A 15,455-nucleotide genomic window follows, 5' to 3' on the forward strand; every position below is an offset into this window, starting at 1 on the left:
TCTCTGTTTCTTACCATCAACCATCTCAACATCGGAAGCTTGCGAAAATAAAGTAGATAAGAAATAGAGGCAACAATATTGTGCGAAGCCTTCCTCTTGTGAGATTCCTTATTTTGAGATTCATTATCAATGCTTGGTTTCTTCTTCTGCGATTCCGTGTTTTCACTTGAAGAAGACTTGGGTTTTTCATAACTCGAAGAGCGCTAAGGGAAGAAATTTTCCTGCGAAAGTATGGGAATTAGATCAGTAAAAAAAGTAAATAATAAATATATTAATAGAATGGTTAAAATCAATAGTCCATGAAGAAAAGAAACAAACTTCGATCCAGAGTCCATGATGGAAGAACATTAGCAGAAGAAACAGCAGCAGAAATGGGTAATAACAGATGAAGATGAATAGCAACAAGAGAGAGAGGATAAGTGAAGAAGAAGGGAAAGATTATTGTGGAAAAACCCTTAAATAGATGAAAAGGAGTAACCGGTTAAAGACGGTTAAAGCCGGTAAAAAAGAAGAAAATCGACACGTGTAGAGAGGAACTTGAAACCCAGATAACTGTCGGCAAAGTAAAACAAAAAAAATAAAAAAAATAGGCATGTGCGATTTTCAAGAGGAGAATTTCTCATATCGCTCATTTTGAAGAATAAGCGATATGAGAAGAGGCAGATGTAGGAGTTAAATATCGCACGCATTAATAATTACGTGAAGTAAAGAGCACAACCTAAGCGAAGAGCATCGTACACAACAAAGTTGAGATGACACACCAGATGATGTCAGCAAAGTCACGAGTAAAGTATGAAGCATCGTGCGAAGAAGGATGCTATGCGAAGATAAGCGATTGTATATGAGCGAATATATCGCATAATGATCCCGAAAATAATGGGATTCTTAATTGTCACCCACTATGTAAAAATCCTACATAAAAGAGAGATCATTGTTTGTAGGAGGATTCTAGGACAAATCTTGGTAAAGAGATACTAAGAGAGAGAAAGTGAGTTTAAGTTTCAAGTAGAATTGTTGTAATACTTGAATCTATTTTGTAAATATTCCTAATCTTTTATTAATAAAATCAAGAATTCATAATGATTACCTAGAGATTGGACTAGTTATAGTGGAGCGTCGCAAAGAAAAAGAAAAGAATTAAGTTTCATGTAATATTCTTATAAGACAGCTAACTCTACCCCTTACCTTTTTTTTCTTTTCTGATACCTTAAACTAATTATCTTAAAATACTTCTAAACCCCCTAACTTGAAGTGGATTCTGGCCATTACGGATCGAAACCCCTACCTCCTCGACCATCAAATCACTTGATGGTTCTTAATAATAAGCCTTACCAGTTAGACACTATAATTGCCTTTTAAAAGAAGTAGTATAAAATATCTATAACGTCAGCAAGATCACAGTATGCCCCATGGAGCAAGTGGATGGATGTCATTAATTTGGCCGACATCATTCGTATATTATCCTCTCTTCTTCTTTTCTATCCACCCAGAGTCAATTAATATTGCAAAATGTGTGCAAAATCGACCAAATGTATGTACATTACTCGCCGCGTATAGGGAACATGAGCAAAAAGTCTAAGATATGGTTGGGTAGTACTATATACCATTTTAATGGCTCAGACAGATACTTTTCAACTTAGTTATTAAAAGATCAGACTAATTTTGTCATATTCATTTATTACGGAGACCCCAACCCCAACTGTATTTTCTTGCCAACCACAATTTCGACTAACACGTATACTACTCTCCACTTAATTGCATTGTCTATTATCTTTCTATGAAGTCTATAAATTGAGTTGAGAATCACACTGATTTCCTCATCATTCTCTACTCTCAACACATTTTCATCTCAATAGTACTGTAACAAGCTACTTTGAGTGATTCTAAAATGGGTACCAGAAACAATGTCAAGCTTTTCATTTTCTTGGGTCTTCTGTTCGCTGTCGTTTCATTAATCTCTTCTGAGGTTTCAGCAGCCAAGGATTTGGCCGAGAAAACAAGTGAGTCTCATTAACTGTATATACAATCTTAATCTCAAAATATTCATTTGTGCAGATTTTTTTTTATTATTCATGATTAGCATCCAATTCTGATAGTAATTGTATATTATCGTTGTGTATTGCAGCAGAAGAAGAGAGAACTAAGAAAAATGGTCTAAAAGATGCCCACTACGGAGGATCTAATGGTAGAGGTGGTTACCAAGGTGGCAATGGAGGTGGTTACCAAGGCGGCAATGGTGGTGGATACCAAGGTGGAAATGGAGGTGGGTACCAAGGTGGCAATGGAGGCGGATACAAAGGTGGCAATGGAGGCAATGGAGGAGGGTACCAAGGTGGCAATGGAGGTGGATACCAAGGGGGCAACGGAGGTGGATACAAAGGTGGCAACGGAGGGTACCAAGGTGGCAACAGAGGTGGTTACAAAGGTGGCAACGGAGGTGGATACAAAGGTGGCAACGGAGGGCACCAAGGCGGCAACGGAGGGGGATACAAAGGTGGTAACGGAGGAAATGGAGGTGGGTACCAAGGTGGAAACGGGCGTGGTGGTGGAGGAAGAGGTGGAGGTGGTGGCGGTAAAGGAGGCCGTGGATGCCCACATGGTTGTTGAGACCGTGGAGGGTACTAGGGTGATTAGTAACGGTTGTTACTAATCTGCTGCTCAAGTCGAACCTTTCACTTTTCAAACTACGACTACAATTAGTACCACTACGGATGATCTCATGCCTTAGAGATAAAGCTCCTATGTGTATCTGGAGAATATGCTGTATTATTACTTTCATATATCTTCGAGCAAGCTACTTCGAAAATAATCGCTCGACTTGAATTACAATTCATATCATATGAATGAAATAAGATATTTTATGCCCAAAGCTATCAAATTTTACCCTTGATGGAAGATTAGCTAAGCTATATTAAGGCACGTAAATATTTATTTTTTTCTAATATTGCTAAAAGCCTAAAAGCAAGAAAACATTTAGCTAATTCAATCAGAACTCTAAAATGCGGATAGCCAAATATCCGGACTAACCTATGATTACGACCTCATTGGCACTGGACCAAGCAAAACTTGGGTTACAATTAAGGGTTTGAAATAATGACCAAACAAAATATCCATATTCTTCGTAAACAAGCTCCTAACCCGGTGCACACGCACCGGCTGGGTTGCATAGACGTGGACACGACGCTGACGCGGACATTAAAAATTTTTCAAAAAACTAGGACGCCGACACGCATATACATGTTTTATTTATATATATAATCATGCATTTATACAGTAAATGCAAGTATTTCAATCCTAAAAATTAGAAAATGATGCTATATATGTACAAATTTCAAAAGAAAAGAAGATATTGTTTGTTTATACATGCCGAATGTCAAATAGCCACTATTAAACACATAGCACAATCAAAATGGGTTCTTAGATCAACACATACCTAACTAAGGGTATACGTGACGTCACTTCTAGTTACAAAACCCTAATAAAGACCTAAATTATTGATCTAAATTTTTGTCTTTCTTCATTTGGTTTATAATAGTAAAAATAAAGCAAAAATTTTAAATGAAAAAAAAAGCGTCGGACACACGTCATCGGTGCGTCGAACACGCGTCGTGTCAGCATCCCACGCGCGTCCCGTGTCCGCCGCGAGTCGAACGCGGACACGGCTCAAAAAATGGAGCGTGCGTGCAACCCAGCGCACCGGCATATCCTCATCTTATTGCAGAATTTAGCTTAACGTCATGGCATATATTGTCAAATTTAACTCATACAATTCAAACTCATCCAACTTGTTCATCATCCCACTAAATTGTTCAAAGGCGGAGTCCACTTGAATTTCAAATATTTCTATATTTACAGATGGTCGATTCGAGAATCCTTCAATTTTGTGTAGTAAATAAATATTTGAACAACTATGTGTCCGTCATTGTTTAACCTCCAAAATCGTAATATCCTGCATTAATGATGTCACTGTAGTTGCAGGAAATACTACACTACACCCCTCATATGATTTCATTAATATTCAACCCATTTTAGATTAACAATCTTAATTTTATTGATGAATCTTTGAACAATCTTACAAGAAAAGATAAAGGAATTGAGAATAACCACTACTCTAGATTTTCTCTCTCCTCTTTACTTGTTTTTTACTCAAAAAATGATCTCCTCCTTTCCTTTACAACTGAACGACTATTTATAGGGAAGTATATAGTGGATGACAGTTAATCTGTCCTTTATTTTCGGATATGTCTTGTGACATTATCGCAACCTTACAAATGTTAATCTCGCTAAGTCTCTTATTTTCGCAGAACCATCACATTTTTCTCATGATTTTAGCTGACGTCGTTTATTATGTCACTTCTGAAATTGTTCTACGACGCTGTTGTGTTGTGTTGTTGATAATTTCGCTGAGTCATTATTGCTGCGAGATTATGATCCTACATCTTGCCTCTTCTCATATCTTCTCTGCAAAGTAGAGAATGATGTGAGAAATGCCGCAGCTGTCCATCTTTTCATATTCTGCATTTATCACACGTATTCTTTCTTCCATTTGTTTCTTGACACGTTTTTTGTAACCGCTGCTTTTCAACCACTCACGTCTTTCGCCTTAATGGTGTTTATTTCTTCGAGTAAAAAATCTTCTTTATATATTCTTCTTACTCTTCTTTCCATTTTCTTTTTACTTTCTCTTCTCTTTTTATTCTCTCATCTCTGCAACTCTATTGTTCTTCCGTAAGTTCTACTACTGTAATTCTTCCCTCTTCAATCTTCTTACTTTTTATTCATTCCCATACTCTATATTCAAATATTCCTCCAAGTGGCCATAAACATGATAAAAACTTAAAAGACGTCCAAAAAGATCTTGCTGAGAAAGGTTTCACACTTTCTACCATTCCTGGTGAAAGTGCCAAGTCAATTCTTTCTATCAAACTTTTCTCTGATCAATATTGTGATGATCAATCAATCATAATTTCGCTAGGTCAAATTCTCGCAGGTCTCCCCATTCCTCTGTATGACCTAGATATTCCTGTGTTCTATGAAATTCTCGCTCACTCGGGATTTTCGCGAGCTATCTTCCAATTGAGAGGGGTTTGAATCCGTATGATGCTAGATTTCGCTAACCGTGGTGCTGGTAAAGGATCTATGTACTCCAAAGAACTTAAGGATCTTATATTCGCAGACTTGGAGATAATTGCTGAGAAGTACACGGTAACGAGTTTCTTTGAAAATTCTGAATTGATCTCCATGAAGAAAGAGAATACTCGCTGGGGTATTCGTTTGAAAAGGAAAGATAACATTGATGAAGCTAAAATACTCATTCAAGACATTTATTGGCATTCTGGTAAGAATACAACTCCCCGCCAATCCAAAGATGATAAATGGTGTGTTTTTCCCTTAATGCTAAAAGGACCTTACATTGTTGGGTCAAATGTTCTTCCTGAGAATCTCGCTACCTATCAACCTTGGGTATTCTCTTGGCCCGAGAAGGAGAAAGAGGTATGTTTCTTCCAGTTTCCCTCACTTTATATTTCTTTATTTGCCTTTATTCTTTTGTTCGCTGACTCTTGCGATATTCTACAGATCCAAAAATTGAAAGATAGTTATAACAGGACTGGGAAGACCGGTACCTTGTTATCTCTTCGCTCATACACAGATGAGGTAAGAAATATTCTCTTATGATTTTAAACAGTATACTGTTGCTTCCATTTCTTATTTCTATCTGTGTGTGAAGATTATTACTGAAATAGAAGAACCTGACAATGTTGCGAAGACTGGTGATAAAGGAAAATGTGCTCTTCGCAGAGAAAAACCAACTGCTCCTCCTTCAAAGAAAAGAAAAGTCTGTTTTTCCTCTCCTTCAAATATTCCTTCTCATGAAAACTCCGAGAATGATGAGGATGATGAGGATAATGATGACCTTGCTGCAAATGAAGATTCTCCCTCTGAATCTTCTATGGCTAAGCTCTCTGGCCTCTTTTCTGATTCTTTTCAAGGAATACCTGTAAAGCTCTCTCCATATGAATCTTCTACGGATAAACGTTTTTGGAGATAGTCAATTCGCGGACACCTGTAAAGCTCTCGCTACAATTTGCGATGTTCCTTTGTTGGATGGTGATAATTCTCTTGGTGGAGTTTCTAGATCAGTGACTCCCAATTTCCTGCATTCTCTTAATAGTATGGTATGTTTTCATCCTTTTACTTCTTCATTGTTGTAACTCAAAATCTCTTTCTATTTTAATACTTTTTATATTTTCTCGCATGCTGGAAAAGCTTCTTTCGCTGTTGCCTCAGATCTAGAGAGAAGACGCGAAAATCTTGAAAAGAAGAATCTTCAATTTCGCACAAAGAATGAGGAACTGGAAGCTGAAGTCAAATGTCTTCGTGAGAAAACAGACAACTAGAAATTGATTCTTCTTCATATAAGAACAAAATCTCTAGTCTTCAGCAAGCTAATAATCAGCTTTATGGTATGTTAGTTTTCTCCTTTCCTTTCGTTCATTCATCCTGTTGTTTTATCTTATTTAATTGATCCTTTTTTTGCAGACATTTATGGTCTTTCTGATGAAGCTACCATTCTTCGTTCATTTCCTAATGCCTTGGATAATGTTACCCTTCTTGAGCGTTTTAATAAATCTTTAAATAGTTTCTCAAATGATAAAATTTCATCTCTTTCTCTGAATGAACTAAGATCCAAATTTCGCCTCTTAGAAATTGACCATAGATCTAGTTTCGGCTTAGCCAACCGATTTAAGCGTTTCTTTCTTAATTCTAAAGAGAAAATCAATGAGCTAAGAACCAAAATTAGCGGTCTCATAGATGATAAGAATCGCATCTCTGATCAAGGTGCTAAGGCTTTGGCGAAATTCCAAGAGACCCTTCTTGAAGTTCAACTTGAACGAGATGAAGCTACCCGCAAGAATACCGAACTCTGCGAAAAAGAAAACCAAATTCGTTCTCGTCTTCTTATAAGTAATGAGGATGAATTCGCTTGGGCTGCGAAAATCTTAGACGATGCGTCTAAAGGAGTAGGTGCTGGATTGTCATCAAAGTGACCATACTTCTTGAGAAATTTCTCAATATAATGAGATTGGGTTAAGGAAACTCATTCCCCTTTCTTAAGATCTTAATTCCCAAGATTACATCAGCCTCTCCTAAATCCTTCATATCAAAGTTAGAACTAAGAAACTTTTTTGTTTCTTCCACAACAGACATGTGAGATCCAAAGATAAGCATATCATCAACACATAACCAAAGAATTACACATCCAGAACTATCATGCTTACTATAGATACATTTGTCAGCATCATTCACAACAAAACCAAATGACAAAGCTATTTTATCAAACTTCTCATGCCATTGCATGGGAGCCTGCTTTAAGTCATAAATAGATTTAACCAACTTGCAAACCTTCTTTTCTTGTCCTGGCAATATGAAAACTTCAGGTTGTTCCATATATATCTCTTCTTCTAAATCACCATTTAGAAAAGCAGTTTTGACATCCGTTTGATGAATAATTAACTTGTGAACAGAAGCAAGTGATATTAAACAACGGATAGATGAGATGCGAGCAACAAGAGCATATGTATCAAAGTAATCAATTCCATGTTTTTTCTTATAACCCTTAGCAACTAATCTGGCTTTAAACTTATCAATGGAACCATCGACATTCATCTTTCTTTTGAATATCCATTTACAACCAATGGGCTTTACGCCTGGATGTATATCGCAATATATCCAAGTATCGTTGGTCAACAATGAATTCTTTTCATCATTGATAAACTCGTTCCAGAAGTCAGCATATCTGAAACTCATAGCCTCAGCATAAGTTTTAGGGTCATCATCAATATACATAACATATTTAGTAACACTAAGAATTTCATTCTTACTACCTTCTACAAGATATTGTACCAATCTGGACCAAAGTTTGTCGCTTTTCTTGCTCGCTTACTTCTTTTAGGTTCGATATCCTCTACAATTTCAGAAGTATCTTCTATGTTTCGAGTAGGAGCAGAATGTTCATCATTGTTATTAGTCTCTACATATTCTAGACTAGGTAACAATGGGTTTTCTATGGGTTGTATTTGGGAACTATTCCTATTCAAGTTCTCAAAAATTTCCACATCTACAGATTCTATAATCTCAAAAGTGTCAAGAATTAAAAATCTGTAAGTAATACTGTTAAGTGAATAACCTACAAAAACACATTTATACGCCCTATTTCCTAACTTACAGGTCGATCACCATAAACTCTGCGTAGCGGCAAACAATATTGAAAATATCTAACAACTTTGGCCAAATACAAACAGCTGTTTTTATGTATGATATAGACCTTTGTAAGTTCGTTATTCCCCACACCTAGTTAATAAGTATGGCAACTTGCAACAAACTCTTGTGTACAGGAGGAGTCTTCAGTAGTTGTTGCCAAATCAATAAGCAGCGTAATTTTTCTTCTTTGAGAAATACCAACAAGGCTAGCTGTCAAGGAAGATATTAATATTCCTTATCTGTTAGACACAATAATTTTCCTCTAAGCCCCATGGAGCATGTGGATATGGAGGGATGCCATTAAATTTTGCAGACATCATCATCCGTATTATCCCTCTCTTCTTCTTCTCTATCAGAAAAAATGTCTGCATCCAAACAAAAAATCAATTACGTTGCAAATGTTCGCAAATTCGACCAAGTGTATTGGTATGTACATAAACATGTACATGCCGCGTGTACGTACTTGAGCAAAAAGTCTAAGAAACAGTTGGGAAGTACTATCTACCTTTTTAATGGTTTAAGAAAGCAACTAGTTAGTCAAGTTGTTAATGATGCATTATGCAGTTGCTTTAGATTTATCAACTGGGATAGTAAATCTTTTGGGTGTACGTTATTGATTGGTTCTGTAAAAATGGTTAGAGTAACACTTTCAATAGACTATATTGCTTAAACATAATAGATACATCTGTGGTTAATATTGAGATACAGCGATTTATCCTTTGAGTAGAATATTCTCAGAAATCCACTCATTTGTGGAAAAAAAAAACCAATCAGCAGTGGGCTATAGAATGACAAATAACATAAATTGCATGAAAGTGCAAACATGGTGAATTCAAGTGGATTTTGAGCTTTGATTGGAGAAGAAGATAAGATCGATTTCGATATAACTCATTTATTATGGATACCCCAAAGCTCAACACCCAACTACATTTTCTGTCTATACCCCAATTTTGACCAATACACTCTCTAGCTACTATCTTGTACACGCATTCATTAGTCAATTTGCATCGTCTACTTTCTTTTGAATCTTTTTCATGTGTATAAATAGAGTTCAAAATCACACTCATTTCCTCATCCTTCTCTACACCAATACAAATATTCCATAACAAGAGAGAAACTGTTTTGTAGAGTGCATTACTAGCTAGAGAGTATTTACTAAAAATGGGTACTGGAAATGCCAGGATTTTCATTTTATTCGGTCTTTTGTTTGCTGTTGTGACACTAATCTCTTCTGAGGTTTCAGCTGCTAAGGATTTAGCTGCAAAAACAAGTAAGTAATATCAAACATAAAATCTTTTTAGTGAGAATGGTTGTCATTTTATTCCGGTATTAATTGTATATTATCGTTGCGTATTGCAGCAGAAGAAGAGACAGCTGAGAAAAATGGTCTGCAAGATGCCAAGTACGGAGGAAACGGTGGTTACCCAGGTAACGGAGGGTATCAAGGTGGCGGTGGATACCCTGGTAACGGTGGGTATCAAGGTGGGGGTGGATATCCAGGTAATGGAGGCGGGTACCGTAATGGAGGTGGATACCAAGGTGGTGGCGGACGCAATGGGGGTGGGTACCGTAATGGAGGTGGGCGTGGTGGTGGTGGATACAGATGCCGACATGGTTGTTGTGACCGTGGTGGGTACTACAGAGGAGGTTGCTACAACTGTTGCTATTCTGCTGCTCAAGCCAAAGCCTTTGCTGCTGAAACTACCACCGTCAATAATCTCAAGCCTTAAATATAAATCTAGCTACTATATGTATTGATAATAATCTCAAGTCTTAGAGATTAGCCTACCATACGTATCTTTGATAAATATGTATTTTCAGTGTGATGTGTCCTTGCTGAATAGTGTGATGCTAGTTTGAAAGTCACTAGATCGACCCAAAGATCAAAATAAAGAAATGATTTCTTGATTATTACCTCCACTTAAGAATAAAGTATGCTTATTTCATGTACAAATTATACAAGAAGCATAGCGTAGAATTAGTATTTTAGTTTATTTTCAATGTTTTGTTTTTTTAAGCTCGAAGGAAACAATTTAAATATTGTGTTTTTTCTTTCTTAATTGGAAGAAAAGATATATTAGACGTAACTATTGTACGGAAAATCTATCAGAGGAAGAGCAAAAAAGAGAAACTAAAACAAAATTACGCCCTCAAATTAATAGCACTCATCTTATTGATCTTCATAAGATATAAAAGTATTTCTTTTTTCCATCCCGTAGTTCTTTAAACATCCGTTGCGCTTCTTTCTCCTAATGCTTTCAAGGAAATAAAGCTGTTTATGTGTGGTATTGGTACAAGCCAACTCTCCTTGTATTTAGACTGCTAAATTTCTTTCCAAGTACCTGTTTCTAGATCATGACAACTGACTACTCCAAACCGTGCTAGCAAGATATCACCCCTCCTCGTGACTCCAAATAACGATCCGGGTGCATAACGTTCCCAATTTGAAATGTTCCAAGACCTGTACTTGCATAGCTGCTTCTTATCTTCTTCAAAAACCACAAGTCTGAGTCCCACCAGCCCCTGATGTCGAAATAGGAAGAAACATAACACAAACTCCCTCTCGTAACACGGAGGCAACACCAGGAGGGTGCAGATAACCTACCTGTTGGGGGAGTAAGATAAACTTCAAAATCTTCCCTTAACAAATCAAAGACCACAATCCCCGTATGGAGCCAATAAATTGCGCCGTTAAACCAAACACCCGAAGTAGTTCCTGAATCTGCATGTCTCCAGCATAAATTATAACTGGTCTCACAAATACGTTGCTAGCCGCTGCCACTCCCAAGTGTATACACCTCAACATGTCCCTTAGAGGTGGGTTCAAAGGGTTTATCAGTATAGCAGATTCTTACAACCTTGTGCTTTTTAGTCAGAGGATGATAGCCAAATCCCTGTGCAATGCGAACTACCTTCTTGTTGTTCGACAAGATTGGAAGATTCACAAATTCTCTGGTAATGGGGTTATAGATGCATAAAGGTTTGTCAGGCCCCTGACAACCATAGTTTTGTAATTTTACTTGGCTGATGATAAACATATCAATCCGTTACACGAACCAACAATTTCACACCCGTCTTCTTCCAAGAAATCGAAATTGATATTGAACATCTTTGGGTTGTAATGAGGCTGCTTATCACTAAGAAAACAAAACTCATCGGTGCAGAATCAGAACCATCACTATGTTCAAATCCACGAGGGTGTAGATGCTGCGGAGAGAATAATCCATTACCATGGTGTTGCTCCAGATGTTGATGAGCGAAGTAAGTTGTATTAACATGAAACACTATGAAATTTCTCCAAGCTCTAGATACCTGTTAGCAATCTTATACCGACGCAGCTGGTAATCTGGACAATATATTCAATGTGATAGCTCGGGGGAGATCTTTTATAGGATTGTTTTCCACGTCAGCTTCTTCTTCCATCTCTGCTTCTTATAAAAATTGAAACCCTAAAAAACAACGGTGTGCTTGGTATTGGACGGGTAGGTAACTGTTAAGGTTACGTGATGAGCATGCCAATGCTCACTCGCTAACTGTAACTTCACGACAAAGTACTTCCATAAGTGTATTGCTGTAGCGTTCAAGTACAAGTACTTCCATATAGTATGTCTTTGTTTACGTATAGTATATCTTTGTTTACAAACTAGTGAAGTTTAAGAACTCTTGTAATTTTATATATAATTTGAGTGAAAATTGCTGGCCTCACATTGAAAGTTAGACCAAAAGCTTGAATTCTAGAGCTCCTGGGTCACGACCAATAAGAATCAAGGATTGACGTAGCAAATTATAATGGATAGGTAAATGAGCGCCGAATCATGCTCTTTCTGGGCCACGACCAATAAGAATCAAGGATTGACGTAGCAAAATAAAATGGATAGGTAAATGAGCGCCGAATCATGTTCTTGGCCCCCGACCAATAAGAATCAAGGATTGACCTAGCACAGTAGAATGGGTGGGTAAATGAGCGTCGAATCATTGCTCTTGGCCCCCGACCAATAAGAATCGTGGGATTGACGTAGCAAAATAGAATGAGTAGGTAAATGAGCGCCGAATCACTTTCAATATACATAACCTATTTTTTACATAAAAACCTATACGCTTAAATGAGCGTCGAATCATTGCTCTTGGCCCCCGACCAATAAGAATCGTGGGATTGACGTAGCAAAATAGAATGAGTAGGTAAATGAGCGCCGAATCACTTTCAATATACATAACCTATTTTTTACATAAAAACCTATACGCTTACATGGATTAATTACCTTTGGGACAACCAATTTGAACCCGTGCAACGGACTAGCGCTTATATATAAAATATTTATCGACCATAACAATGGTAAAAATGAAGGTGATGAGAGTAATGACGATTTAACTATTTTATAATTTTTATGATAGCAACTTTTAATTTGTTATTGTTGCATTTTTTCCTTGGATTAGAACTCGATAGAAACAATATGGGGTTTGCAATAAGAGTATCTTTTAAAGCTTCGATCAGGTGAGTGACTCACTGACTCAAACCAAAAAGCTCAGGGCAACCCAAGCAAGTACTATATATCATTATGATTCATACACTTTGTTAGCTATATGACACTGATTCATGTCTAAAACCCTAACTTTGGTTGACCCCCTTTCAAAGAAAAAAGAGCTAGGCAATACTGAATTTGCAACCTTTTCTTCGTAATGCTTGAGCTTTATCTTTGACTCTTTTTCCTTCAAAAAATAAAAAAAAAATAAAAAAAATAATGAAATGAAAATCAAAGAAACTAGTGTTGAGCCCGTGCGTTGCACGGGTTTAAGTCTGTCATACCGAATTTATTACTATTATATAAATGCATAAGTAATTCAATGTTTTTATATTCGGAGATTTTGCTTAAATTTTGTAATTTTTTCCCAGTTCTGAAATTGTACTAATCATCTTCAGTTACCAATTGACAAATATTTTCTCTTCTATCAGTTTCATCAAGATATGATTACATTTTCGTAATACAAAAAAAGAAAATTATTACTTTTTTTTACAGATTCATCTTGGTTCGGAGAGATTATCAGTTTGGAATCTAATTAATGTTTCTATCGAGTTATAATCCAAGGAAAAAATGCAACAGTAACAAATTAAAAGTTGCTATCATAAAAATTACAAAATAGTTAAATCGTCATCACTCTCATCACCTTCATTTTTACCATTGCTATGGTCGATAAATATTTTATATATAAGCGCCCGTCCGTTGCACGGGTTCAAATTGGTTGTCCCAAAGGTAATTTATCCATGTAAGCGTATAGGTTTTTATGTAAAAGATAGGTTATGTATATTGAAAGTGATTCGGCGCTCATTTACCTACTCATTGTATTTTGCTACGTCAATCCCACGATTCTTATTGGTCGGGGGCCAAGAGCATGATTCGACGCTCATTTACCCACCCGTTCTATTGTGCTACGTCAATCCTTGATTATTATTGGTCGGGGGCCAAGAGCATGATTCGGCGCTCATTTACCTATCCATTCTATTTTGCTTCGTCAATCCTTGATTCTTATTGGTCGTGGCCCATGAAGAGCATGATTCGACGCTCATTTACCCACCCATTCTACTGTGCTACGTCAATCCTTGATTCTTATTGGTCGAGGGCCAAGAACATGATTCGGCGCTCATTTACCTATCCATTGTATTTTGCTACGTCAATCCTTGATTCTTATTGGTCGTGGCCCAGGAAGAGCATGATTCGGCGCTCATTTACCTATCCATTATAATTTGGTACGTCAATCCTTGATTCTTATTGGTCGTGGCCCAGGAGCTCTAGAATTCGAGCTTTTGGTCTAACTTTCAATGTGAGGCCAGCAATTTCCACTCAAATTATATATAAAATAGAATCGTGGGATTGACGTAGCAAAATAGAATGAGTAGGTAAATGAGCGCCGAATCTCTTTCAATATACATAACTTATTTTTTACATAAAAACCTATACGCTTACATGGATTAATTATCTTTGGGACAACCAATTTGAACCCGTGCAACGGACTGGCGCTTATATATAAAATATTTATCGACCATAGCAATGGTAAAAATGAAGGTGATGAGAGTGATGACGATTTAACTATTTTATAATTTTTATGATCGCAACTTTTAATTTGTTATTGTTGCATTTTTTCCTTGGATTAGAACTCGATAGAAACATTAATTAGATTCCAAACTGATAATCTCTCCGAACCAAGTTGAATCTGTAAAAAAAAGTAATAATTTTCTTTTTTTTTATTACGAAAATCTAATCATATCTTAATGAAACTGATAGAAGAGAAAATATTTTGCAATTGGAAATTGCTGGCCTCACATTGAAAGTTAGACCAAAAGCTCGAATTCTAGAGCTCCTGGGCCACGACCAATAAGAATCAAGGATTGACGTAGCAAATTATATTGGATAGGTAAATGAGCGCCGAATCATGCTCTTCCTGGTCCACGACCAATAAGAATCAAGGATTGACGTTGCAAAATAGAATGGATAGGTAAATGAGCGCCGAATCATGTTCTTGGCCCCCGACCAATAAGAATCAAGGATTGACGTAGCACAGTAGAATGGGTGGGTAAATGAGCGTCGAATCATTGCTCTTGGCCCCCGACCAATAAGAATCGTGGGATTGACGTAGCAAAATAGAATGAGTAGGTAAATGAGCGCTGAATCACTTTCAATATACATAACCTATTTTTTACATAAAAACCTATACGCTTACATGGATTAATTACCTTTGGGACAACCAATTTGAACCCGTGCAACGGACTGGCGCTTATATATAAAATATTTATCGACCATAGCAATGGTAAAAATGAAGGTGATGAGAGTGATGACGATTTAACTATTTTATAATTTTTATGATAGCAACTTTTAATTTGTTACTGTTGCATTTTTTTCCTTGGATTAGAACTCGATAGAAACATTAATTAGATTCCAAACTGATAATCTCTCGGAACCAAGTTGAATCTGTAAAAAAAAGTAATAATTTTCTTTTTTTTTATTACGAAAATCTAATCATATCTTAATGAAACTGATAGAAGAGAAATATTTGGCAATTGGTAACTGAAGATGATTAGTACAATTTCAGAACTGGGAAAAAATTTCAAAATTTAAGCAAAATCCCCGAATATAAAAACATTGAATTTTTTAACTTATGCATTTATATCATAGTAACAAATTCGGTATGACAGAGTTAAA

At 36.6% G+C, this 15,455-nt stretch overlaps 2 protein-coding genes across 4 annotated transcripts; both read left to right on the forward strand.

The window, feature by feature from the left end:
• Positions 1-1,824: 1,824 nt before the first annotated feature.
• LOC113310379 (glycine-rich protein DOT1-like) lies at positions 1,825-2,878 on the forward strand. Of its 2 annotated transcripts, none has more exons than XM_026559035.1 (2): positions 1,825-2,000; positions 2,126-2,878. In XM_026559035.1, exons 1-2 carry the CDS (start codon positions 1,889-1,891, stop codon positions 2,605-2,607), a joined length of 594 nt encoding a protein of 197 aa, XP_026414820.1. In that variant the 5' UTR covers positions 1,825-1,888; the 3' UTR covers positions 2,608-2,878. The 2 variants fall into 2 exon arrangements, with proteins under 2 accessions (XP_026414820.1, XP_026414821.1); XM_026559036.1 differs by having other exon boundaries at positions 2,129-2,878.
• A 6,451-nt stretch (positions 2,879-9,329) lies between these two features.
• LOC113310380 (glycine-rich protein 3-like) lies at positions 9,330-10,177 on the forward strand. Of its 2 annotated transcripts, none has more exons than XM_026559037.1 (2): positions 9,330-9,532; positions 9,622-10,177. In XM_026559037.1, the coding sequence occupies exons 1-2, from the start codon at positions 9,424-9,426 to the stop codon at positions 9,990-9,992; spliced, it is 480 nt and encodes a 159-aa protein (XP_026414822.1). In that variant the 5' UTR covers positions 9,330-9,423; the 3' UTR covers positions 9,993-10,177. The 2 variants fall into 2 exon arrangements, with proteins under 2 accessions (XP_026414822.1, XP_026414823.1); XM_026559038.1 differs by having other exon boundaries at positions 9,625-10,177.
• Positions 10,178-15,455: the final 5,278 nt, after the last annotated feature.

This window comes from Papaver somniferum, chromosome 9 (genome assembly GCF_003573695.1).
Source record: "Papaver somniferum cultivar HN1 chromosome 9, ASM357369v1, whole genome shotgun sequence".
NCBI lineage: Eukaryota > Viridiplantae > Streptophyta > Magnoliopsida > Ranunculales > Papaveraceae > Papaver > Papaver somniferum.